The 27,544-nt window shown below is 45.9% G+C and overlaps 1 protein-coding gene across 4 annotated transcripts in view; it reads right to left on the reverse strand.

The window, feature by feature from the left end:
* Positions 1 to 132: 132 nt before the first annotated feature.
* LOC133933894 (inactive dipeptidyl peptidase 10-like) overlaps positions 133 to 27,544 on the reverse strand; it is a 27,899-nt gene continuing 487 nt past the window's right edge. Inside the window, exons 1-26 of one of the 4 annotated variants that reach the window (XM_062381135.1) lie at positions 20,081 to 20,197; positions 17,694 to 17,808; positions 16,966 to 17,061; positions 12,354 to 12,448; positions 12,183 to 12,257; positions 10,931 to 10,983; positions 10,760 to 10,841; positions 10,116 to 10,236; positions 9,249 to 9,403; positions 8,932 to 9,153; positions 8,364 to 8,402; positions 8,035 to 8,142; positions 7,853 to 7,944; positions 7,403 to 7,450; positions 7,195 to 7,313; positions 7,013 to 7,060; positions 6,039 to 6,137; positions 5,882 to 5,951; positions 5,457 to 5,585; positions 5,304 to 5,369; positions 4,458 to 4,512; positions 4,230 to 4,329; positions 3,778 to 3,836; positions 2,894 to 2,966; positions 2,742 to 2,815; positions 134 to 2,169 (exon numbers count right to left, since the gene is read on the reverse strand). In XM_062381135.1, the coding sequence (XP_062237119.1) occupies positions 2,038 to 2,169; positions 2,742 to 2,815; positions 2,894 to 2,966; positions 3,778 to 3,836; positions 4,230 to 4,329; positions 4,458 to 4,512; positions 5,304 to 5,369; positions 5,457 to 5,585; positions 5,882 to 5,951; positions 6,039 to 6,137; positions 7,013 to 7,060; positions 7,195 to 7,313; positions 7,403 to 7,450; positions 7,853 to 7,944; positions 8,035 to 8,142; positions 8,364 to 8,402; positions 8,932 to 9,153; positions 9,249 to 9,403; positions 10,116 to 10,236; positions 10,760 to 10,841; positions 10,931 to 10,983; positions 12,183 to 12,257; positions 12,354 to 12,448; positions 16,966 to 17,061; positions 17,694 to 17,808; positions 20,081 to 20,137 (2,382 nt within the window). In that variant the 5' untranslated portion in view covers positions 20,138 to 20,197 and the 3' untranslated portion in view covers positions 134 to 2,037. Of the gene's footprint in view, positions 2,170 to 2,741; positions 2,816 to 2,893; positions 2,967 to 3,777; positions 3,837 to 4,229; positions 4,330 to 4,457; positions 4,513 to 5,303; positions 5,370 to 5,456; positions 5,586 to 5,881; positions 5,952 to 6,038; positions 6,138 to 7,012; positions 7,061 to 7,194; positions 7,314 to 7,402; positions 7,451 to 7,852; positions 7,945 to 8,034; positions 8,143 to 8,363; positions 8,403 to 8,931; positions 9,154 to 9,248; positions 9,404 to 10,115; positions 10,237 to 10,759; positions 10,842 to 10,930; positions 10,984 to 12,182; positions 12,449 to 16,965; positions 17,062 to 17,693; positions 17,809 to 20,080; positions 20,198 to 27,544 lie in introns of those variants that run through there. The other 3 variants (XM_062381133.1, XM_062381134.1, XM_062381132.1) reach the window with 3 other exon arrangements.

Genomic DNA, 27,544 nt, shown 5'->3' on the forward strand with positions numbered 1-27,544 from the left:
AACAAAACCATGCAAAGAGACCACAAACCGATGCATACTGAACACAGGGACGCAAAGCAAACACAAAATGACCACACCATGATGCAAACCAAACACATACTGATGCAAATTGACCACAAAGAGACACAAAGCCAACAGCTTGGAAACTTTAGAGACAAAATAGAGATGCTTTTGACTCCTCAACCACAAAACAAGACCCGAACACGTCTCCTTCATTGTTCTTTAATATTAAAACAGCCAAAAAATACAGTAAGCTCCTCTAGATTCACACGGACATTCACAGAACTCCCCGTCCCCGAGAACAAAACAGACTTACATTACAAATCCCAACAGAGACAAGAAGGACGTCACACACAGTTACTCTACAGTGGACGGCAGCAGCTCCACGCGTCACCTCTATCTGGAGGATCGGAGAGAGGCTGTGCCCGAGGAGAGAGAAAGACGTCAGCCAGGTGAACCCTCCTCTCGCCTGGCCCTGGAGAATCATCTCCACAGATCCCAGGGACACTTGTCACTTCAGCTTTTATTTAGTTGATAATAGCAGATTTGGAAATTAGAGGAAAATCGTCTAAAAGCCACAACAGCGCAGAGGCCATTAATGACGCTCGTGTGTGGCCGACAGTCAAAGTCAAAACATGTTTCTGTCTCCAGATATTTGTTTCAGCTGTTGTCAAAGGGGACGTAGTGATTTTAAACCACTTTTAAGAGCAGTCAAATTTAATAAAAACATAGAAAAACTTATATTTTCCCAAGTAATAGTAATAATAAACTGTCTGTTATAAATCATAAGCTGTAGTCTTCTGTTTTTAACAGATGAGTCTAGTGTCAAGTCACGTCAAAGCAATAATCTCATTTAGTTAATGCAACTGTGTCGTAAACAAATAGAAAGACACAGAGGACGTGGGAAGTCACCTACTGACCCTTTAAATCTCTTTAAAAGAGAAAATACATGTTGTGAAACAATAAATATCGACTTTAGAAATAAATAAATACAAAAATAAATAAAAAAATCCCAGTTGAAACAGAACCAGGGACTGTAAAGTAAAGTTTTGTCCATCTATCGAGGTCCAGAGGTCGGACGACTCCACTGACTCTCGTGATAAATGTAGAAATTAAATGAGAGGATTAACAACACGACACCAAAACATCCTTCTTGTTTGTTTTTAAATCAAATCTGTTTTTTAGAAGACGGCCGAGTTGCATGAAAACTATTTTTTTTACAATATCTAGAGAGAGAGTTTGTGATCGATGTTATTGGCTGCTAAAAAATCCATTTAATCCTAAATGAAAAAAAAATAAACGTTTTCAACCCGTCAACAGAGAATCTTCATAAAGGCTCAGAGTGTTTTCTGTGGCACGATAAGAAAATACAGTGAACAGAGGCAGACACACACACACACACACACACACACACACAAACACACACAGGCTGAACATTTTCTAACTATGATCAACTGTGACATTTTCTATTTTACTGGCTTTATCCAAAAAACGTTTAAATTTAAATGCAGTTATTTCCCTTGGTTGATCATACTTTTGAACTTTAGATTTTTGCCAGTTGCAGAATCTTTCAAGATAAAATATGCAACAATTCTTCATTAAAAGGTCTAAAAACTAGATTTATGTTTCTGTGTAACGTCAGTAAAACTTTTATACATGAACTCTTTCGTTATTGTTTTGATTGGGCGACCCCTAGTGGCCGAAGTTACACACGTTATCAACAAGCTACGTAGTTAAATACATTTTTAATTAAATATTCTGTGATAGCTTCTCCGATGCTTGCGAGCTAGCGCCCCCTACTGGTGATCGTGATCCTCGACATTACAGCGGACGGTGGGAACTTTATTCTACTTGAGGAGACGAGCGATGGAAACTAGTCTGAAATGTCGAGAAGAAGCTTGTTTTGTCATATAGTGTACGACAGGTATAAAAAACACACACTCACGCCCACACAGACACACACTTGAGTCTACCAGGGGGACACGAACGCTCACTGACACACAAACCGAGACACACAGTGGTGGAAGGCTGTTCCTCTCACTCGTCGTCCCGCTGCTGCTCGAGTAACGACGACGCGTCGAGGAGACAGCCGCGGAAATAACCAATCAGGGAGTGAGTCAGCTGGATGCGGCTGCGCTGGGACAGGAAGTGTCCCTCGTCCGGGTAGATCTGAAAACATGAAGAGGACGGGGGGAAACTGAGTCATGAGATAACGCAGATTCATGTGAGACTGAATATCATAAATCAAAATATTCAGAACTGATCTCTAATGGTCAGAGTGGAAATCTTCCTCAAACTCTTTTATCCATTAAAAACTCTTAGTTTCTGTTGGAGCCAAGTTTCCAGATATACACTTTTTTATAAGCCTCATTTTCAGTGAGTTAAGTGTTTTTTTTCTTCCTGGTTTTTCATCGAGGTGTGAAATGAGGTTTTCATGAGCGCAGGGACGATAACATTGATTTTGAATTAAAGAGGAATTTCAGCCCCGAGGTGAAGTGAGAATCAGGTGAGTGAGAAAACATCACAACAACACAACACAACACAGAAGCTGTATTTTCATCTGTCTGCAGCTTTGTATAAAGATAGATGACAGTTCAGAGCATCATGATCGCCCCCTGGTGGCTGGATACAGTACACGTCATAAACCCCATCCTCCATGTTAGCTGATGGGACATTCCTTCATACCACAGAGTGAAACATCCTGATTGACAGCTGGTTTCAGAATGAGACGTGTTATCTACCTGCATGGTGTAGTTGGCTCCGATCTTTATCAAGTGCTTGATGAGCTCTGCGGAGTGCGTGAAGTGGACGTTGGCTGTGGAGACAAAGGAGACGTGTGAGACCGAGGACTCACTCCTGCCGGTGAGGACACACGTGAGGAGCGAGGACGTACCGTCGGCCGTCCCGTGAGCCAGGAACAGAGTTCCTCCCTGCAGACCCTTCATGTTGCTCAGGACTCTGGACGCCTGGACGCACAGATAAAGAGACGTTAGTCCAACTCAGAAACATCAGAGGAGGATTTCAAGAGCAGACGAGGATGACGACTGAAGAGCAGCGGGAGGAAGGATTTTAAAAGTAGGAAGACGCTGCTACAGGTTCAGAGGATCTTAGGTTTTGAATTCACATCTAAGTTATGAGGATTCAAATATTTTTTCCGGTCAAACACACGTTTTTAAACCCGTCTCTTTCTGGACGAGATGAGGGATGACGTCCTGCTGGTGGTTCAGTCTGATCAGATGCTTCCACATCTCACATCTCATGTCTCTAGACGTCACTTGTAGCAGAACTCAACACACACAAGCTGCCACCGGCTGTGAGAGTCAGAAATAGCGTCCTCTGGCCCAGTTATGCTTCAGCCCACTTAGGAGGAAAAACACACGCTGGCTTCAACCTTCACGTGGAGGACAACTGAGTATTTTGGTTTCCTGCCTCCATCAGGTTTGTTTGTGAAGCGAGGAAGAGTGGAGCATATTTTCATTTAGACCTCGGTGACTGCTTTAGAAAGAGCTGCGACCTCCACACGACCAGGAAACAGAGCTGGAGTCCACGTGCACACAGAAACAAACCATGACACTCAACTGGGGGGTTTTCCATGTAAATATCTCAATAATATTAATAAGTATCAACATTTGGTTTTTTTTTGGCTCTGTGAACAGTTTAACTCCTGTTTCCATCAATAATCTAACCTGAACTTCAGTGTAAAAACTGAGATTTGGTGCATAAATGAACATGAACCCAGGCCCAGCCACAGAAGGATGAGGAGGAGAAGCAGCTCACTTGGTACTTGCTCTCCTCGGTGGAGGGCGAGCCCAGGTATCTCTCAGAAAAGGCCGAGGCTGAAGGAGAAAGAATTAGAAGTAGAATTAGAATTAAGTGGCACAACAACAAATGCAGAAGCTTCTTTTTTGCTTTAACAAAATGATTTTACATGTTTAACAGAGTTCATGATGTTTTTAAAGCATATTTTTCCAGCCTCGAACAAAGGCTTTGAATCCTTGTTGTTTTCTGTTCCAGAGGATTCTCCCTCACTTGTGTTTATTAGATTCTAATCACACACCAGCGCTGCTCTGACACTGGTCCCAGTAATGAAAGCTTTTCATCCTTAAACCCAATAAGCCTGAATTCCCGTACGCAGAACCTACAGATAATTAAAGTCTCAGCCGCCGGCCCAACTTGTGAAGGACAAAGACGTCACGAGCGCAGCAGCAGAGGTAATAAACCCTCCTCACCGTACATGGACCAGTCGATGACGGGGGTCTGAGCCGCAGCGCATCGCACCAGCCGCTCCGGCGACTTCAGCATCGTCAGCGCCAGGAAGCCGCCGTAATCCTGATGGAGACACAACGAGCTGTGGGTCGTCTCTCATGTTAAACACACACGCACACTTGTGTTATTATTGATCAAAATAAGAGAATTCAAGCGTCAGATCTGATGAATTCAGAGTCTGACGGACGAACCTCCCCGAAGACTCCGACCCGAGTGCGGTCGATGAACGGCAGCTTCACCAGGTACCTGCAGAACACAAACACATTTGAAATGAGCTTGCAAGTAAAGAGGCCTCAGCTGCAGCTCTGCGAGGAGACCGACAGATAAACAGGTGACCAGCAGGAGGTCGAAGGTCAATCCTGAGACGAGCGCATGAGAGAAACAAGAGAACCAGACAGAAGAAGAAGAAGAAGAATCGCCTGTTGGTTTCTATCTGTTTTTAATCTTTTCTTCAGAACCTGAGTCGCACTGATAGAATCTCAACGCATAAAGATATTCATGAAAAAAACAACACGGAGCATTTTAAAGCAGATAAAGAAAAAGGGCAGCACGATAATAGAAGTTGTTTTTCACCCTGACGCTCGCAGGTCGTTAACATTCATGAGTCGAAGCCTCAAACCTAAATCTGTTTTTATTCTTTATTCTGATCCCAAACACAAACAGCCGATACTCTGAGAGACCTCCTGAAGACATGGATTAACTGAACTCATCATTAGCTCCATCACGCGTGAGATAATCTTTCTTAAAACGTCCGGTTTCATTAAACGTTCAGATTTATTCATTTAAATTAAAATCACCAGGACGCCAAACTTTGAATATCAGGTTCCAGAGGCCGACAACATGTTTCAGGAGCGTGACTGAACACATTCAAAGAGATTCCCTCAAGCTGTTCCTGCGATAGATCGAAGAGTGAGACTAACGGACTGACAACCTAAAAACATTCTGCCTTCCGGCCACTAGGGGCCGCCAACGCTGAGCTTCAAAAATCTCCTTCACAGACAATTCCAAGGTAAAAGGAGCTGGAGCGTGTGACGTACTCGAGAGCAGCCATCTGGTCTTCAGCGTCCACGGAGCCGAGCTTCAGATGAACGTCCTGTGAAACCCTGCGGAGAAGAAACCATCAGTTCAGAGTCTAACGCACAGACACACACAGCTTCTATGTGCGTCGCTTTGAGGAGAGTAAACTTCACCTTTGACCTCTGAACCCAGAACCTCTGCCGTCCAGTCGAGCCACGATGACCTGCTCAGATCCCACCAGCACCCAGTCCCAGTCCGGCCTGAACTCCTGCGTCACCGTCTGGGTCCCGGGAGAACTGCCGCTGTCGGGAAGCAACCGAGAGGTGAATGGTTCCTCAAGGACATTATTAATCTGCTTGTCTTTAAAACAACAAGTTTTTATCCTGCTTGTAATAAAAGGACGACATCACAGTTTGAAAAGCCTCCTGGTTTCAGGCTGAAATTCAGTTTTCTGCTGAAGCACCAGATTTCGTGGAAACAGCCTCAAACCCACCAGACCAGTGGTCCAGGTGAACGTGGCCTTTGAAGGCCGGGGCTGCAGCTCTCAGCGGGAACGGGAGAAAATGTAAATGCAATCAAAGCAGAGAAACGGGCTTACACGACGAGGAGGAGGCCGTAGAGGAAGGACTCGGAGAAGTCGGGGGGGTAGTTGAGCTTCAGCGGCAGCTCTGTGAGACGCAGACAGAGTGTGTGTGAGATCTCAGGAGCATCGCACACAGACACACAAACAGCTTTCTACTGCTCTTCATCTGTACCGAAGTTGCCGTGTGTGATGACGCGGATGTCGGTCTGAACCGTCCTCTTGGTCCCGAGCGCCGTGCGGAGGGGCAGGTTGTTCTCCAGGATGAAATACGCTGAGAAGAAAGAGATTAATAAAGTTTCTGTCCAATGAAAAACTGAGTCACAGAGTTCAACAGACACGACTCGGAGGGAGAAGGGCCTCGGACCAAAGCACCAGAGGTAATTAGAGGGAAATAACTTTGTGGGTAGCTTGGACTTTTGGACCAATCACAGGAAGCGGAGACAGCAGAAGAAGAAGAAGAAGAAGAAGAAGAAGAAGAAGAAGAAGAAGAAGAAGAAGAAGAAGCTGCAGGAGGAAACAATTTGTGGACCACGAGGAGGTTCATTTGATGCATTTGAACTAGTAATGAGTACTGTGTAGTACTGTAGTACTGTGTTGTACTCTAGTACTGCGGAGACTGTGTCGTACTGTAGTACTGTAGAGAGTAGTAAAACCATCATGATGTTACCATGGCAACCAAATTAACCAGAAACAGAAAGACTACTACCCCCCCCCCCCCCCCCCCCCCCCCAGCTGGCAACACGTCAGACGGCCAATCAGGGTCAAGTATCGGTGGACGCCGCCCACTCTGTGATGACGACAGGACGTCTGTCAGACAAAAGTCTTTAGTCCCTGAAGCTCAATGTGAAACCAGAACTCAGAGATCAAAGGAAACACGTGAAGCTTCAGACTCTGATCAGAACTGAAGGTAATCTGAGTCATGATTCGGTCTAATGACTCAGCACTTTTTACACATGTATTGTGCTTCTCGGAGCGCTGACTGTTATCTTATGGAAACGAGAGGAATCGTGGGCGTTGGAATCAAAACATCCGGCCTGGAATCCTGCAGCTGCTTCCACACACACGAGATGATGACTCTTAATCTGAGACACACAACATCTGGACACACAAACTGGGTTCACATGAAACGCAATGAGGACGACTCACAGTCCACGTCGTCCAGATTCAGGAGCAGCACAGCTGGAACTCCAGGGCCTGACAGGGAAGGAGAGTTTCCACTTTTACTGACGGATGGTTCAGTTTGTGTGTAAACAGATTATAATCTCTGAATGTTATTCTGGAGAAGACTAATCCAGAGAGAAGAGAGAAGCTGCTCCTGACTCTCTGACCTTTGCAGCTCAGGACGGCGTGCTGAGCGTCGGGGTGGACGTTCGCCTCGAAAAAGGTACACTCCTCCTTCAGTCCACAGGTGAGACATCTCCGTGGAAAGAGGCCGAGGGTGGAGACCCTGTGAGAGGTGAAATGTGTTTATCCTACTGGTCATAGAAGGAATGAATCCCCTGAGAGGAGGACAGGGTGGTGGTGGTGGTGCGTTACCAGAATAAGTGTCTCTGCTGCGCCGACTCCTCTGTGCTCAGGAAGTATCTGTGTAGGAGAAGCAGAGCAGCTGAAGTAGGACAAGGTCATGGATCTATTATACATGTGCATTCAGCAGCCTCTGCCCGACCACACACCCTGCGGCTCACAGAGCACGATCACAAACACACACATTTCACTGCTGCGACACACAACAGAAGAATCCACCGGGCGAAGAAGGACTGGAGAATTCAGATTCTGCTGGAGAAGACGTCAGAGAACCGAGAACATTACGATCACATCGGAAAAACCACAAGCCACAAAGCACCGGATGTTAAATAATTCATTTTCTAATAAGTGTTGTTCTGCAGCGGGTTGTGTCTTCACGCAGCTAAAAGGCCACAGTGCTGGGAGTTGGAGTTTTACTGGTTTTTCTCTGCATCTAATGTCAGAAACTAAACTGGAACTTACACGAGCTGGTTGTTCTCGTCGTAAGCCACGATGTCCGTCACCTCCCAGTCTCCTGACGTCAGATGGCGAACCTCGTCCTGGTCGCTCCGCAGCTGGAGGACAATCAGTTTCAAGGGTTAAAAGGAGAAACAGCGGGGGGGGGGGGTTGAAAGAGAGTGAAGGGAGACTAAGGGGAGAGTCACCTTCTTTGTGAACATGGTGATGTGGTGGAAGTCTCCCTGACCTCCTTGTTTCACAGGCAGCGTGAGGAAGAACCTGCTCCTGTCCTTGGAGAACAGCGGCTCCTGGCCCTGCAGAGACACACACACTTCAGAGACACACACTTCAGAGACACACACACTTCAGAGACACACACTTCAGAGGGGACACACTCCTTAATGGTTCATCACTGGGAGATTCAGATGGAGATGCACCCACACAATGGTAAGGTCATTATTTCATGTCCTGCACTTGAGGACATTTAGTGAGCAGGAATCAGAGACTGAAGAGAAACGTGTGTGTCCAGGTTTACCTGTCTGGACAGCCACGTCTCCGAGGTGTCCCTGTGTCTCTGAATGAAAGGAGGAGACAAACAAAGATTCACTTCTCCACACAGTAAAGGTTGATTCATCCAGACATCACTTCTCCGGGATTCATCCAGACATATGTTGAGTAAGAGGTGATTACTTCACGTCCACTTGAATTTAAGGTTCTACGAATAATTCATAGATGAAAGTTGTGTCTCAATTTGAAGACAGATTGCGTCCCAGCACCGCAAACCAGACTGTCACCATTTGGACAGGTCTCAGGACAACATGTCCCAGGATTCATTGCATGTCACCATTTCTGAAAGAGGTCACGGCGCCGGCAGGCAACCAGACATCCGATGCTCAAGTGTCAGGCTTCAACTCAACCGACCAGGCGATGGTGCTAAATAACCAAGAGGCAATTAAAAGGTTCTCAGTTGTCATCAAGACGTTTCAACCTGTTTTTAACACTGTATGTAAGAGTTCTGCAGCCAGCCACCAGGGGGCGATAAGAATCAATGGTGAACACTCACTGGTCAGCTGCATCTCTTTCCATGGACCAGTAGCACCCACCTGAAGACAGACTCCCAGCGTGGCGTCGCACTCCGTCAGCAGCGACAGGTTCTGCGCCCGGTTGACCCAGCGCACCACGAGGTGGGTGGGGCTGATCCACTTCACCATCGTGACGTAGAAGTCTCGGTGCCGCAGCTGATCTGGAGGCAGCAGCTCCTGAGTGTGAGTCGCTCCGAACAGGTTGACCAGAGACAGCTTGACCGCAGGGTTCGTCTGACCGGCCTGAGGACGTCAGATCAGAACACACACTGATGGACTCAAGACACCACCTGACACTACGCCTGATTTGAAGTAGAGCTTGAGGAGGGGGGGCTTACCATGGGGTAGGGGTACTGGAGCCCTTTGGGGTAGGTGCTGCCGGTGAACTGGGGCAGAGCCATGTTGGGCACCCGGGTGTCGTCGATGGTGAGGAAGGCCAGTCGCTCCCCGTCCGGCGACCACCAGTGAGCCAGGTGTGAGTGCAGGATCTCCTCTGAGGAGACAGACCACACATCCAGCTCTGAGAAGGTTCCTGACGCTCAGAGGAGAAGACGAAGATGAGCAGGAACCAGAGCTCCAGTCTCTCTCGAGAGGATGGGATGTGAAGTAACCTTATCATCTTATTTGTTGGTGTTATTCCACTTCTTAGTGAGTTGTTTACACATGAGCTTCTACAGCAGAATGTGATGATTGGGTCTAATCTGGTGAGCGCTGGTCAGAAACAGCCAAACTACAGCTTTGATTCAGAGAGTAAAACACAAGCTGCTCTTTCCTTCACTGTAAAACTGAATCCACGAGCTGGAATGATTCCTGTTGGTTTCCCCTCTGTGCTGCTCTCTGTGCAAACTGCAGCTCGGTGCTGAATGTGTTGACACAGCGACTTAATGGATCGTTGACTTGTTGTTGATTTTTCATCGAGTTTGTCTCGTCTGCTCCGCGGCTGTTTTAATGTCAGAGACAAATCTTTGACTCGTTTTAAAACGGCCCAACACAGTTTGCCCTGAAACTGTTTCCTCCTCCAAAGATCACGGGACTTTTCTCACAGAAGAAACATCTAAAAAATATCATTGACCACCTGCAGCTCGGCTGAGTTTGAACATTTCACACAGAATTTATAGACAAACAGATTAAAGATGCGTCAGACAAGTCCAGAAGCTTTCTAATTCTCTGTGTTTCCACTTCACAGAACATTCGGGGGGGCTCACCTTCGTACAGCCAATCAGCGAGGCCGTTGAAGATGACGCCCTCCTTCCCGGAGGAAGTGATCCTCAGGGAGACGCTCTTCACATCCGACTGGTAGTAGATGTTGTTCTCAAAGATGTAGATCTGGAGAGAAACACAGAAATCCTGGATTTGATTTGTGCTTCTTCTTTTTCCTGTTAAAGCCTCTTGTTCATCTCCGGTGCAGTGAACCCGTGTGAGTCTCTCTCCTCCACCAGGTTTTAACATCTGTATCTTTTCACAGCGACACTCGGACGTTCCCTGCATGTTAACAAACATCCTGCCTCCACCTGGATTCTTCTTTATTCACTTTCCCCCGGCTCGGATTCCAGCGGCCACTTTGAATTTCTGTCACATTTTGTCGGGGTCAACACACACATGCAAATAAAACGTTCCTCTTTTAACAGTCGGAGCTCCCGGGGCAAAAAAAAACATTTAGGGTAAAATGTAAAAACGCTCTTTTGTTCAAAAGGTCACGAATGGTTTCAAGGGTTTTAATCAGAATGAACTTTCACATTCTCGTTGAAAGCCTCATGATGCAGAGACTGGGAACACACTCTCCTCCCACTGTCCACACATGGTATATGATAACACTCATAATGGTGTGAGCGGGGGCCTTTAGACGTACCAGCTGTTGTCCTTGTTTGCCCCAGGCTGCGTGTTGGAGCACAGCGTTCTGGACCTCAGGAGGATTCAGCTCCCACACCTCCCTGATACACAAACACAAACACACACACAACATCACAGAGCGTCATCACATTTAAAAACATAGAAATAAAACCAGCAGAGTAAAACTCACCTTGTGTAGATGTTGTAGACGATGTAAGACGCCGTGTAGGAATATCTGTACATCTGCAATCAGAGTTCAGACCATCACATAATGCAAATATTGATCTGGGTCTGATAAGTCTAAGAGGAGTCACTGGGGCAACTCGTAAAATAACAGCCGCAGGAAAATAACAAACAGAAGAAGGATAAAAGAGAAATGAAAAGCGAAAACAAAAAGCTCAGGAAATTACAGATTCAAAAGCCTCTAGTTTTACACAAACCACATCTGTGTGTGTGTGTGGTGCTGTGTTATAAAAATAGACCATTGTGTGTTTTTATTAAACAGAGGCTGCATAAATTTAAGCTAAATCATATTTCAAGTCGTGTATTTCAGGGCATTGATCCTAAACTGGTCATGATTTCATCCTATGTGAGATATTGATTCTGCTTCTCTCTCCTCTGACATCTTCAGTCTCTGCAGAAACTTCCGGCTCCTCACTTGAAGTTAAAATCTATTTCTCTCCCAGAAATGAGCCTCAGCTCCTCAGCTCCTCAGCTCCTCCAGGTGAGCTGAGCTGCTTCCTGCTCAGCTGAGATCTCTTCACGCATGGCCGTGCACTGCCTGAGAGAAATTCAATTGAGTAAAAAAAAAAAAGAAAACCACAGTTCAATCCGATACCAGCTCCTCAAGGGGATTCCACGTTGCTCTGGCAACAAATAAAAAAAAAGGGAACGCAGTTAATTTAATGTGCTGAAAAAGAAATGGAGTGAAAGTGATGCTCGAGCATGAATGTTTCTATATATAAAGATGGATGAGCCGTTGAAGCCGTCTTCTATCAGACAGAAATCCATCGGACAGAAAGGCCCTGACACCAGAGGCTGGATCTTCTTCTGGTTCCTGAGCTGCTTCATGTTTCTACTGTAAATCAACAGGAGCACGTTGGAGAACGCTCCTCAGGTCACGTGTTGGAAACTTCATCCACACGTCCAACAGGAAAACAGCATTCGTGTGTGTGTGTCTGTGTGTGTGTGTGTGTGTGTTTGTGATGAGAGACTGACAGCACCCGTGGGTATTGCACAGGAGAACAAAGTAAATGACAGGCGGCCAGGAAGTAAACAAGAGCGAACAGAGAGGAGCAGCTGGTGATGTTGACGATGATCTACGGCTGCGTGAGAGGGAAGCAAATCAGAAGGAGGCTCCGGCAGCTCTGTGGCTGTTTCCCTGTGATTCTGATCTATCGTGCCGTTTGGAGGAGGCACGTCTTTTCAAAAGAGAAACTCACCCGCTTGACGTCGTAGGCGAACAGCGCGTACTTCAGATCTGCAGAGAGCGAGTACTTGGCCACCTTGAAAGCCACCTGACGAACAGGAAGCACAAAATGTACACAGTTATTGGATGATAACAGAAAAGACTTCATCTTTAGAAAAACAGCAAAAGAAAAAACCCAGCGTACAAACGTGCTGTTGCTCAGAATGACCTCCGTCTGGTTCAGGGCGAAGTTGAACTTGATGACGTGGCCGTCACGGTTCCTGTAAACCACCTCGGAATCTGAGGGGAGAAGAACAGAGGATGGAACAGCCGGCGGCTCCTGGAAAGGTCACTTCACCGTCAGCAAAGAGCAACGTGACCTCACCTCGTCAAAATAAAGGTCACGTTACCGTGTGGAGACCTGAGGAGGAGATGTTTGTTTTCTACTCCAGAAGGTCAAAGATCTCTCTGAGGTGAAGGAAGCTCCTCCTCTTCACAGAGAACCCCACGTCTTGTTTCTTCTGCACCATCGTGACATCACAGGACATTCTGCGGTCTGACGCTATTTATTATTTATCATCTCCGTGGTGAGATCTTCTTTTTGAGACCAGTGGAGTCATTCGAGAGAAGACAGGCTCTTCTGCACTGGCTTCACTGTGGCTGAATGGGAGCGTCCATGTTCCTGTGTTTACCTTCATCTATCTCTCCATCTCAGTAACATGAGCTTCACGGAGGGACCTGCTGGGGATATGTCTTTGAAGGGAGGACTCTGCCTTTCCGGGGACATTTTGTGTCTCACTACGATGCACATATTTGACAGAACATCCTCATAAATAATGGAATCCTTTATTCTCTTGGATTCACACGCAGATCCTCATTAGCAAGTAGCGAGGAGCTTGGAGAACTCAAGTATCGGGAAGTTCCCTCATCCTCCGAGGAGTTGGACATAAACACCCTGGACATCAACCGCACATCGAGAGCACCCGATGTAAACAGAGGCTCCATACATAATTCATCTCAGCAGTGACCTCACATCACACAGGACCGGCGAATGAGACGCACGCCGCTGAAGAGGAGATGACACGGTTCTCCTGGTGACATCAGGAATCAGTGTAGCGTCCATGATGCCCACGATGATGAAGGAAATCATCAATAAGCAGCGAGCGCGGTTTGGATTACTGATGGGGGGGGGCAGTGAGACATAGAGTTTCTATCGGTGTTCTCCCTCAACATGTTTCGAAGAGCTCACGTCTCTCAGTCAGTCAGCGACACGTCTCTGACACCTCGTGTCCTGTGAGGCGGCTTCTGATGTTTCTTTTAAGCATCGACTTGAAAAGCTGCAAATTGCCAGTGTCAACAGAACCGAGCTGGAAAAGATGATTTAAATGATAAAAGGAGAATTACCCAGAACGATCCATCGACTCCTTCCTGTCGCTGCTCGAGGGAGATGCTGGGTTTCTCTCTATTTTCTAAATGTCTCTCTGTGGAGGAAGCGACTTGTTGGAGTTGCCTGGACGACTCCTCCAGGAGGCGCAGCAGTAAATCCAGAGCCGGGCTCCCAGCTCCTCATCACACCCGGCCCCAACTTCAGATTTACACCACAACAACGTGTCAGACGGTAATTTCCCAACTTTATCATCAATCTCAACAAAAGTGCTAATGGGACGTCTGACCCTGCTGGGCTGGAAAATTCAATATTGTGGTTCTGATGGAAAAAAAAATCCCCTTCTCAGTCTGAGATGATGTAATTCAGCTGCTGTCAAACACAAGCTGACGGCTTCCACACACACACACACACACACACACAAACACACAACAACGTGCACGGCTCTGCAGTCAAGTACGGGTGCACCGACGCCTGCAGGGTTTTCTGAAGCTGCTTTCAGAACGAGAGGGAGGAGTCACACACGTAGGAGGCAAATAGAAACCTCATCTGGACAGAGGTGGTTTCAGATTTAAAAGAAAGTATAAGAGTGGATGATGGACTTCTGGAGATCAAATCTGTCTTTAATCTAAGTTGTCTTTAGTTTTTAGGGGGTTTTCCAGCATTTACACTCAATAATCTGATAATCCTCTAATTCATACCTCAAATTGACTTGTTTCATATACAAATAAAAATCTATGTTTACATCAAATATCGGTTATAGCAGCTGCAAACACATCAGACTGAGCTGATTGTCAACAGCAGCTGGTGGAGCTGATACAAAGTCAGTCAGAGACGTCTGAGTCCTATCAGATCAAATGTGCCTGATTTAAGGGATTGAAATAAGGTTCTCACAAGCGTGTGTGTGTGTGTGTGTGTGTGTGTGTGTGTGTGTGTGTGTGTGTGTGTGTGTGTCTGTGTGTGTGTGTGTGTTAGGAGGCATCCCAAACCAGAGCCCATAATGAGAAGCCACAGGCCGCGGGACTAGTGATTAGTATTATCTCCCTGTGGAAGGACAGGACGCAGCATTGTTGTTTTTATATTGTTGTTTGTAAAGTGCACCAACCACACCAAGGCAATTTCCTGTATGTGAAAATATACAAGGCAATAAAAAGAATTCTGATTCTGATTCTGATTCTGAGCAGGCGGTGGGAAACCATCTCTCACACTCTCCCCTCTCTCTCTCTCTCTCTGCTTCTGCCCTCGTGTCTCTCGTCCCTCGTCTCATACGTTCTGTCTCCATCTTCCTGATTTAACCACCGAGGCAATAACTCAACTGTCATGTCGTCAAACAGCTGGAGCTGATATTTACTTTCTTTCTTCCCCCGGATGGAGACAATCTGTTGTGGAGGCAGATAAGAAAAACTGGATCCTCCGATTATCCATATTCAGACTCGAGTGGGAGCGAGAACATGTGGTTTGATGTGGGGGGGGGGGGTGCGCTCTGTCACACGTCGGGCAGAGAACCAACACCTCCAGCAGAGTGCTCCTTATGTAACAAGGGGGCGGGAGGAGGTGTCGGGGGGGAGAAAGGTCAGCGAGGAACTGACGCTTGTCGTGACACAGAGTTGGATCTGCTGCTTTCAGACCTCAGTCACTTAGACGCAGAGTCTGTGTCCTGCTCAAGGGCACGGGGACAAAACCCTGCAGTTAATGGCCGACCACTGTTTACATCGACCTCTGATCCCCAGTGGAGGTGGGCGTGTCACCTTCAGGCTTCACCAGAGCTGCTCGAGTTCAATTCAGCTGGGGATGTGCACAAAGGATTTAGGAAACGACATTTTTAGCAACTGCAGCGTCAACGTATTTTAAACTTCTCTCCCTTTACGGTACCGGTGCCGGGGAACTGGGAGGGCGTGAGGCAACTGGGAGGGCGTGAGGCAGCAGAGTGTTGAAAAAGGATTTACCAACAGTTCTTATTATTATATCATTTAGATCTGGTTCTTCCTGGTGGGAGGATTTGACCCAGAGTCAGTAAAGACACGACACTGTGAGGCCATCTGTGTTTGGATCAGCACGTCAGCAGGGGGCGCTCTGATTAGCTCATGGGTTCATGCACAAACACACAAAGAGAGAAGAATACGGGTTGCATTAAATAAAGCTGAATGAAACTGAAGTGAGTTGGAAGCGTTCGAAGGACAAAGTGAAAATCAAACGTTGTCCCACGAACCACTTTGCCCTCTTTACCTCATCAGAGTTCTCCCCAGGATCTCTGCAGCTGGCTCCTTCCACAGAATGTAATCTCTCTGAATAGATGGTTCTAATAACTGTGGAATTATCACCGCCTCCCTCTGCTCACTGACGAATGTTTGGAGTCTGTGATGAAACCTCAGGTGGACAGATTCTCATTTTCGAGCTCCGAGCCCGTTTCACCTGCGCTGACAGAAAGGTCGAGTCCCTCTCCAGCGTCTGAGCCACAGGTTTGTTATTCAGCTCATATGTTCACGTTCGACACGACGGAGACAATTAACCTGAAAATCTTTTCATTATCTAGTTATTTCATTTAAATTAATATATTTTAATCTCACATTAATGATCATTTTCTGAATTTAATTTGCTGCCACGTTGGAACTCGCTCCGTGAACAAGGTTATCGATCCTCATTATAAATCTGGAGTTCACATGCTTCTAATTCACAGGCAATATGAAACAAAGAACAATTATGATTTTATCAACACAACGAGGAAACGCACAAAATGACTGATGTTGAATCCGTCTATATTTAATTAGTTTCCTTTAATATCACAGCCCAGGGAGAGACTGTGATCCTGGTTAAAAACTAATATAAACTGATGATATGTCCGAGTGTTCATGTCTCTGATTGGTCGATAGAATCAAGGATCCAATCAGGAAACATCCCCCGACCAGCCGCTCCTTCCAAAATAAAACCTCTGACCAAACTAATTAAACGCAGAGGATTCAAATTACAAACGCTGCTCAGACGTCACCTCCCTACTTTCTTCTCAAAGTCGCACTGTGTCATTCTCCTCTGTTACATCATCACGGCTCTTCCCTCAATGTCACGCTGTCCTCGTCTTCCTCAGCTGCCCCAGCTTCTCCTCCACAGCTCGTCCTCCTCACTGCAGAGCAGGAGGCTCAGAGACAAACACCGAGTGTGACCGCTGGATTCCGGCTGTACGGTGAACCTGTAGGCGGGGGGGGGGGGGCCTCTGTTTGAGGTGTTCTCACATGGACTCACTCACTCAAACAGTCCAAACCCGACCACAGAGTGATCTACAGTGTGTGGGTGCACGGCGTCTCCTCCACGTCACAACCACGTCGGTGGGAAAAGTGTAAAGGAAGATAATTTATCAATAATTTACAAAGAAGAAGAGAAACGCTGCTCTGTTCCTCCCTTTGCTTCCCTGAGTGGTTTTGTTCTGGATGTGACTTACCACTGATCCACGTGGCCTCGGGGTCGTGGACGCTGAACTCGGGCTTGTACAGATCTGCCACCGTCAGCCTGGACCTGCTGCTGCCGGGAACCTCCACTGGGGAGAAACACACACACACACAGACACACACAGACACACACAGACACATTGTGAAATCCAGTGTATTTTCACAGGTCTATCTGTGAAGACCGAAAGGACAAAGCAAAGAGACAATGAAAAGCAAACACTTCATCAAAATGGTGTCTGAAAGACAAACGACAGGGGGGGGGGGGGACGACTCACTGACGGAGAGATGCAGTGATTACATATATTCATCTATTCATGAATGCACATATTACACACACACACACACACACACACACAGGAGAATAAGCCTTATTCTCATTCAAGAGATTTCTCTGCATTATGCAAAGCTGTCAGAAATGTTTAAATACGACACCGAGCGGCTTTAAATGATATAATATAAATGTATATATACACGTAGGAATAGAAATGTATGACATATGAGCCATTAATAATATACAGAGTATAATGAAACATCTAAATGTGAAGCTGCTGAGAATCTTTCATTCCAATGCATCTTTACGTTTCAATACGAGCAGAGGAAACTTGTTTCTGCTTCAAGTGGCCGGATACAGTTTTGATTTCTACGCTCCATCAATATCAGGTGGCTTCTTTCATATTCACGTCTGGATTAAAAAGCCCCTGTGTGCAGGGGAGCTTGTTACCGGGTGTGAGGACGACCACGGACATGGTGATGAGCGAGCACACCACCACGATGACCAGCAGGGAGATGGCGATGCCCTTCCAGTTCCTCTGCGGCACGCTCACGTCCACAAACTCCTGCAGACAAGAAAAACAAACGTCGGGTGTCAGACTCGAAACCTGGAGGTCCAGGAAGTAGCTTCATCTCCTGAGCCTCCTCTGGTCCCAGCTCAGAGGTAAACTGGGTTTTCAGGATCAACAGGCCACACTGGGACGGAGCATTTGAAACAGAAGCTGCACTCGTCTGTCACGTCTAAACACCAAACAGATTGAGTTCTGAATCTCTTGGACATTGGAAAGCAGACAGACTCTTATGCAGCTTGGACTCATCCTGTCTAGACAGATCAGGGATTATCCACCAACAACGGCCATTAGAGTGAAAAAACGCTTTTTTCTCCACGAAATGAAAAGCTTCTGATTCTATATTTTCTGACTCGCAGACAGAAAATCAGTTTTCTTTTAGAATCTGGGGCAGAAAAGACTTTTAATGTGTTGACTCGCTGACCCAGAGCTCCTGGAGCCTCTGGATCATTTCTCCTCCCACTGATCTTTGGTCTCCGGCTTCAGCCTCGGTTGGTGAAAGTTACCTGAGGAACATTACGCCAGGAGGGACATGTCTGGAGTTCAGTGCAGATCTGAGAACAGCTACAGACGAAGATAGAGACACGTCTTCCTCACACATCGAATCATCGAATCAGACGAAACTGAGAGAGAGATGAGCTCAAAATAATCTTATCTTTCAAGTGATGTTTCCAATGTGGACGGTTTCGTTTTCAGCTCGAAACGAATCTCAGTCGAATGATGGGATTTTCTGGGTTGTGGGGTGGGGGGGGGGGATTTGGGGGGGGATTTGGGGGCTATCTCAGCATCGAACACCCGAGTGTGACTAAAGGATAATTGTGATTAAAACCATTGTATAAATGAATGAACGTGTCGGAAACGGAAAAAGATAAGAGGAACAAACGAGCCCAGAACAACTGTGTAATTAATGAAGCAGGGACACACACACACACACACACACACAAATACACACAAAACACACACGCACACTTCAACTTGTCACTTGCTTCGCTTTACTTTCCACTGAAGCGAGTCTGAGCCACAGACAGGGAACTGAAGCTCGCCTTACACACACACACACACACACACACAGTGACACACACACACACACACACACACACAAACACACTCACACTCACACACACACAGCATGAAAATAATTATCTCCGAGATGCTGAACTAGAACTCGGAGTGAAGTCAATTGCCCATTGGTGTGCAATGACTGCCCCACCCACTGCTGTGTGTGTGTGTGTGTGTGTGTGTGTGTGTGTGTAGGAGGGGCAGTTACAGTAATAACAAACCCACTCATATAGGACATCAAATATAAACTTGTTCTTCAGTGATACAAAGACACAGGACGATGGATTTAGATCTTTGTGTTATAAAATATTGAGGAATCTGCAGACGTGAACCTGTGACTGGATAAAAACTGTTTCTTCTGCAAGAGGCTGTAAAAAACTAAAACTATAAATAAATTATTTTGAATATAAAGATTGGAAACACCATCTAGAATAAATAAGATAGAAATAGGAAAACTATAAAGGATAACAGGCTGGTTTATAAATGTGCAGCACAAAGATGAAACTGTAAGAAGACGACAAATTGAGAAAGAATCTGAATTTACAGAGAAAATGAGATTCTCACGGAAACATCAACACAACACAACACAACATGGATCTCATCTGTTATAACACACGTGTGTTTTGGAATTAGCCTGTTTGTGTGTGATTATGTGCATTAGAGCTGAGGATGCTGGTCTCTGAGTCAACTCAACACAATGACAGATTACACATCTCACAGCTGCTCACACACAAACACACCCACAACAACAAACACACACAAGTCAACAATCCCACAAACACAAATCCAGCCACCTGGAAAAAACCCACAACCACAACTTTAGAGTTTAAACGTGAATCCCCACACAGCTGGAATCACTCCCAGTCTGAATTCATCCTGTCTCCTTCACTTCGCATGCAAACTGTCCTTTAGCACTGAGACAAGTGTCCTGAGGAGGAGACAGAACCCGAGGAGGAGACAGAACCCGAGGAGGAGACAGAACCCGAGGTGGAGACAGAACCCGAGGAGGAGACAGAACCCGAGGAGGAGACAGAACCTGGGAGAACGTCCCCGCGCTGAGCTCCTTCCACCGTCTCCCTGTTATTCTCATTAAATCCTGCAGTAATTGACGGAGCAGCAGCAGCAGCGGGAGTCTCCACAGTTTGTCCCCCTCGTCCCTCCATCATGTCTGTCCCCTGTCCCCTGTCCAGTCACACGTGTGGTGCTCTACCTCGTCCTGCTGAGGCTCCTTGGGCTTCTTCTTGGTCGGGTCTTTGGACGCCGTCATTGTGGCCGCGGCTCGGGGTCGATGCTCAGCCTGGATCCAGCGGCTTGCTCCGGTAATAACATCCAGACCCGTCGGCGCCTCAATTTAACAACATCACGAGCGTCAAGCTGCCGGAACAGCGGAAGCACACATCCCCGCTGAGCCCTTCAAAATAAAAGCCCCCTCAACATACTTCTTCTATTGAGCTTTTACTTCCGTAGAACAACCACACAAAGGTAGTGACTAAACGGAAATATGTATATATATATAAAGCTGCAACCTACAATTATTTCTATACAGATAATATTATTACATACAGATTAATCATTAGTCAGTCTCTAGAAAAGACTGGGACCATTGAATTTGAACGTGTGGCCTCATATTCAACTGGGAAATCATTAAAATGATTATTACTTTCTGTGTATACACGTGTGTTAAAACATTTTTACCAATATTACAACTGGTTTTAATGGGAATACAGTATGACTAATATTTTAGATCAATTTCATGGTTATCAGGATTTTATTTTGACAGTTTTTTGTAATTGGCTTTTATTTTGATAAGAGACCGATTTAATCTATTATACCTAAATCTATACTGACGCCTCTGTCCAGGGTCCTGAATGAGTCACAAGCCCGGTGGACGTATCTCTGTCCGTGGTGCTGATCTGAAGTATTTCACTCATCTTATGGAGAAATCAGATTCTAAACCCGGTTGTGTTATTAACAACTTTATGAGTTTTAAAGTCACAGTATAATCCAGTCCTCCACTCAGTTAATTAAAGCTGTGGCACGATATTAAAGCAACTCAGTCATGAGATTGTTTTAACTTAACTAAGAACCCTGCGTGGGGTTTAATTAGCAATCTGCTCTGCTGACAGATTACGCAACACATGCTTTAATTTAATCAAAGAGTATTACATCATCTCATTAAGCTGCAGCAGTTTGCACGTGTCCCTAAAATCGAATTAAGACTTTATAATATTCATATTTATTGAGAAACACAAAACCAAAGGCTGCAGTTTTCATAGTTTTCTTGTGAATTACAGTGAAGCAGTGTAATATTCCCAGAGGGGTTTACAGTACGACTGTGTGTAGCACTCTGTGGTATTTTTACCTCCGATGATGTCACTCCACTACTCCCTCCCTATCACTTCAGGGACTTTGAGCCCTTCTGTAATATCGGGCGTTGGAATATTCCTCTGAAATAAATGATAGGATTATAGCTGAGAGCGAGTCTTGGTCTGAAATCCCTTCAGAGCAGAACCAAGCCAGACAATCGGGCGGATCAGAAACCAGCCGGCCTCTCAAGCTGCCAAGTGACTGGATGCAAACTGATAGGTGTCACTGTGAAAAGCCCTGAGGACGCAAACCGCACCGACACACACACACCGACACACACCGACACACACACACTGTGCACACGCTCCCATCTGAAAATACTTGTCAAAACAGGAGGAGGGAGGGGATGAGAAAAAATAAAAGCACACGCAGATGGAGACGGAGCAGTGGACGCTAAGAGACAATCAGACCGAGTGTGTGTTTGTGTTAGTGTTTGTGTTTCTAGACCTAAACACAAAGTGCTGGAGAAACGTCTCACTTCCATGTGATGACGAACGAAACGTGAGAGCTCCAACCGCCTTCAGAGTTAGCATCTTCGGATTTCAGCATCAGGAGTTGAGAAACCCCGTGCAGTATTATGACTGATCGAGCAGCGTTGGGTGATGAAGACAGGAGCAGGAGGTCAGGAGGTCAGGATGAGGATGATAGAAGATGTGGAGGAGGGGGAGGAAACAAAGGGATTGAAAGGGAAAGAGGAAAAAGGGACGAACGGATCCTCAAAGCTGTTTTCTCTTAGGCATTAAATATTAAACAGGTGGAATCAGAGAGCACGTGGAAACGATCTGGCTCCTCACTGACCTCTGCTGATGTTTGGGATGTTCTCTAATGTCCCCGAGGCAGAAACCTCCTCCACGGGCCTGTTCAGACCACAGGCTTCTTTGTGCAGCTATGTTTGTGTGTAAATCCATTATCTGCTCCAGCAGCCGTGCGTGTTTGCACTTTCTTTACGTGCACCAGCCTTTTGTGGCACTTTCTGTCCAGAACAGTCCACAGAAGCTACTTGTGTTTTTATCGGGTTTTAAGTCTTCACTCCTCTTCCTGTCGTCCAAAGATGAGAATTCTACTTCAACTCGACCAAACTTTGTAATCATTAGCATCCAGATTGTTTCAGCTAAACACTTAACAGCTTGTGTCCAGTGCACTAAGAGGACAGCACGGTCTTTAATGAGTCACAAGCCCAGAACCTGAGATTCCTCCTCTCTCCTGATCTCCAAACCCTCCCGGGCTTCACTCCTCCATCTTATCAGAGAGGGATTCACGCCCGGGACGCCAGGTGAATGTAATTAACCCGCTGCCGGGATGGAAACCCACAGGGCTCTGAGTCGGCACCACTGAGGTTTGGAGGGACCGTGGAGTGATAAGGACGTCTCCTGAGTGGGTTGATTGACCCAGGAGGTCGAGTCCTGATAAGAGGTAGAGTCACAAAATACCGAGGACAGGTGTTTCACTTCTCGTCCTCTCTGGGACTCACACAACAATCAGAAGAATCGTGGTTTCATTATGTGCTGGTGCAAGTGCTACTTCAATCAAACGTGGATTTTTAAGTATTTGTATTTAAGATTATTTCCAAAAACAAAGCAGAAAGCAGCAAATAAACAAACTTGACCTGCTGCTTGTCACGTTTTTATCTTTCTTCCATCCTCTCTCTGTATAGAGTTAAATAAAGGAAGAAGCAAACTGTAAATAACTGTAATACGTCCCCTGCTGGAATATGAATTCACACCTCTGTGTGTTCTGCAGCAGAAGGAGCCTTTCAACTCTGAACCGTGGCAACGCTGTAAATCTCCTCAAGGCTTAAACATCCATTTATAGAAATGCAAAATTACCATAAAGACAGAGAGCAGTGGGTGGGAGGTTAACGCTGCTGCATATGAAAGTCACATGTACCTGCAGAGCTGATGATACACACATACTTGAATCTATAAACAGGGATTTAAGAGGGAATTAATTAAGTGTATAAGCCTCTTAGATCAGAGCTTCATATCCTCAGTAATATTACTTCATCGAATATTTAAATTTAGATATTAAAGACAAACGGTCGCAGTTGGAAGACAAATCCAAATCTTACATGTCAGGAGCTGAGATGGAAAAACCAACCGAGCTGTGGAGGAAAAACTGAATCTGCTTCTTTGACCTAGAAAAGAAAGTAGGTCAGGTTTAGCGAGCGACCGAGTGTGCGATGCCATCTATCAACCTGACGCCCTGTTGAATCCAGAGCGACGGGGAAACAGAGGATTCATGTTCAGACACAGATTTCGTGAGATTCAAAACTTTTACAGTCAAACCAGAAGTGAACATTTCTACTGAACAGCATGTTGCTCTTGTTTAGTTTAGTCTACTCTACTTCTCCACTCCACCAAAGTCCTGCCCCAACATCCTGTTTTCAGATCTCACAGAGAACCCACTCTGCAGCTCCTCCATCACTCGCACCTACAGGAACAATCTCCATCCTGACACACTGCGCCTCCCAGAGGGGCTGTTCCTCCGGGCCGCCGCTCTCCCTGGAGGCAGCTGACACTCCTGGGACTCTATGATAAGAAGGTGATAAACCACGAGTCTGTCACCTCTTCACAAACAACCTCACATCCAACTCTACGTAGAGTCTGAGGCCATCATCGATCAGCAGACATATTGATTCTCATATTGAAGAGCGTGTTGTCCCCTCACCTCGATGAACCTGAGCTCCGGGTCAATCATGGTGACGTCTCCGGTCAAAAGTCCAAACTCAGAAATGGCCGATGTCCGAACAACAGCACTTCTCTCTCCGTCTCTTTGCCACTGGCGTCCGTCTGGCTTCTCTCTTCAGAGTAAACAGACGCGCTCGTGCACACACGCACCAAAAATAAAACTCTGTTCTGATTTTACTACGTTACAAAATGGTGTCATTCATAAATGAAAACCAGTCAGCCCAGTTTCCCTTGGGCATCGTTAGGCTGATGATCTCATTCTGTGTCGGGGGGACTTGGTCTGGTGGTGACACTGAGGCCTGATGAGCTGATTCGGTTTCTGGGTCAAAGGGACAAAGAGGCGAACGTTTCAAAGACGCCTCAAAGGAAAAAAGAGGAAGAATATCCATTTATGTATCTGGGACAAACAAACCTACAGTTGATCACTTCTTAATAATTAAGAACAGGAAACATTAAGCCTAACTGTAACTGGTGTTTTTCACTGACTCATGGTGGATGGAGGTAAAACATGGGAATCCATCTTCTCAGAATTTCTAACACCCAGGTCTTGATGAGTTCAGTGCGTTGAAGCTTTTTAAAAAGCTTATTACACGTTCCCCTGAATCTCACCTCCCGTGTTTCCACCCGGAGAGAAGCCGTGGATCAGAGTTCATCACTGAATAACAGAAAAGCTTTAAATAGCTCAGCCATCGTCTCTCAGTGGTTTGGATTCAGCAACTGACCAGCAGCAGCAATCAACTCAACATCTGCTGCGTCTGTTCCCGTCTGTAGCGAAGCTCACTGACAAACACACAATGATGACAAACACTGTGATTTTCTATTTGCCTCTTTAGGTTTCTGTTCCATGCTGCAGGGATCACAGGTGACGTCAGCAGGAACTCACACTGACCTGGAATAAACATAAAGCGATTTATATATCAAATAGGACGTGTAAATATAATTTGGTATAAAGAAGCATTGGAGTGCTTATTTTTAATCACTTGTGTAAAGCTGCCCTCTAGTGGCAGAAACTAGACTTGCATACATTTATAGACCAGATAGATTCAGCTCATCTGAACCTGAGCTGTTTCTCATACCCATGAGGCTTATACAGTATTTATCCTGTTATAATGTTTATTTTATAATTTTATAATTCCTTAGATATTTAATATCTATATTGCCCTTATTTCTCTTTATCTTTCCTGATGTGTGTATTGCACGTTCACTTATTTATTACTTTTTTAAAGATGCTTCCACTCTGCTGTCCTCTTTGCTGCTGTAATACCATAAATGTCCCCTAGTCCCGAATATATACAACATTTAAAATTATGGACATAATAATATTGTTGATATAAAAGATGAATCAGATTAATTTCCTCCCTGTACCGATACAGAAGGTGTAAAACAAACAGACTGAGGAGACATTAGAGATGTGATAAATACATGAAGAGGTGTGGGTGAGTGTTGCTGATGTTTCAGTACCTGTTGGAGTACCTGTTGGAGTACCTGATGCAGTACCTGATGCAGTACCTGATGCAGTACCTGATGCAGTATCAGTACTTGTGTGACTGTGACGGTTCTGCAGTGACAGTGAATGTTACATTCAGGCTGCGACTCTCGGCCTCGGTTTGAGACGATCGTGTTCTCGAGCTCGCTCCTCACACTCCGCCTGGTTTTCACAGGATCACAGTGTAGGCTGAGCAGCTGAGCAGAGAATAATGTGTCTTTGAATCTAAACTTGTGGAGGCAGCAGCGACTGGTAGTTCTGCTTCCTCTCAGCGACGTGTACACCATGAGACTGTGGAGCAGCAGCAGCGTCAGTGACTGAGTGGGAAGTGTTAAAATTAGCCTCTGAAGCTGATCAGCGCTGAAAGGTCGACGTGATAATGACATGTTTATCTCCAGCGCAGTGAAGACAGTTGATAACGAGGACAGGACGGATTCGTCACCTTCCTCCTCCGCTCACATGCTAATGAGCGTTTGTCCTCCATGTCCATCTCCACAGCAACAGATGGCAGTGACGACACAGGGCTCATATTCATATTTAGAGGTTTGGAGATTAGAGAATTTGAATTGTGTTATCATGATTTCACAGGTTAACACACGGACTCTTGCCACCAGGAAAATCTGTAGACAGATAAGTAAAGAGCATCAGTCGTCTCATCTAACATCTCAGCAGATAAGTGGATTTGTGGAACCGGCTGGACTTGATCGAAGCTCTTGAAAACAAAATCAGCAGTAAACAAGTGGCACTTAGTGAATACACACACCACAAAGGCCCACACACACGCACACACAGCGTTTAGAAGCAGCTGCTTCACACAACCAGCCAAACCTCTTCAGAAATGTTTCACAAAACACAGGAAACGTTCAACACAGACACACAACACATACAGGTGGTGTTCAGCTGAGTTGAATTCTGAGCATGAACACACCACTGCTTTATTAACGAGACCTTGACAGTGAGAGGAATGTGTTTGCAGTGCATATATGCATATTTAATGTCCCTGGGTGAATATGTTATATGTGGGATTTCTGCTTATGGAAACAGATATGTTTAGATTCCGACGCCTCCACAGCAGCTCTGATTGGAGCGTGAGGTCACCTGACCCGTCCCTGAATCCGGTCGGACCTCGGGGTTGCAGCCGGTGAACGAGCCTCCGTGTCTCTCTCGTCCCTGTGGGTTCATCCTGAGTGGGAGGAAAGCCCAGCACGTCCAATCCCAATCCAGTGCTTTGTTTCTCCCAGTGCTGGGGCCGGTCGGGGTCCGTCCCTGGTCCACTGGGTGCAGGCGGCAGGTGGGCGTGAAGTGTCCTCAAGCTCCCAGTCAGGGTTTGAATCCCTCCTTCTTCAGATATGGTCAAACCTTCCCTGTATCTCCTCCGTTTCAGGGTCAAGGCTCAAATCTAAACTCGTAAAAAAGATCTTTATCTCCCCGAGGGCATCAGCAGAACTTCCACGTTGCATCTTATTTATGAAGCAGCTAAAACCCGGTGGCACACGAGGCTGGATTACTGAGCGATGATTGATGACACAATTAAAAGCACTCAGGCTAAATAATGCAGATGCAAAGCAACAATGCAGCCGAGCTCCTTCTTTCTGTTGCCGCTGTGTGGATTATCCTCTTCCTCTTGTTGCTCTTCCTCTCGACGCCTGAGGAACATGCTCGCAGGTGAGAGCCACTTTAGTGATAATGAGGTTCTTTAATGTTGGAGCTGCTGTCACTGTGTCTCTGCCTCGTTTCATCAGCCATGAAACACGAGGAGGTGTCAGAAAACATCTCCTTCACTTTGATCCTCCACTAACACACGTGCAGGAAAAGGATTTAGGATTTGAATTAGTCTCCATTTGATGAATAAAACTAGTTTTTCACATTATAAATACAGGTTGTTTTTACACAGAAGCTGCAGATTAACAAGCAAACATCTACAAAACTTTGACCACTAAACCATATGCAGCTTTAGTTCATGTCCTGGGGTCCTGCTCTGATTTCAACAGGTTGCTGATGTGAGGAAAACAAACCTTCATCATTCCTGTTGCACAAAAAACCACGAGAGTATAGCTTCTTTAAAAACCTCATTAATATGAAAATGCTTGCACCAAATTCTACTCAGGTTTTCTCCACAGGAAGTAAATAAGTG

This window comes from Platichthys flesus, chromosome 22, assembly GCF_949316205.1.
Source record: "Platichthys flesus chromosome 22, fPlaFle2.1, whole genome shotgun sequence".
Taxonomy (NCBI): Eukaryota; Metazoa; Chordata; class Actinopteri; order Pleuronectiformes; family Pleuronectidae; genus Platichthys; species Platichthys flesus.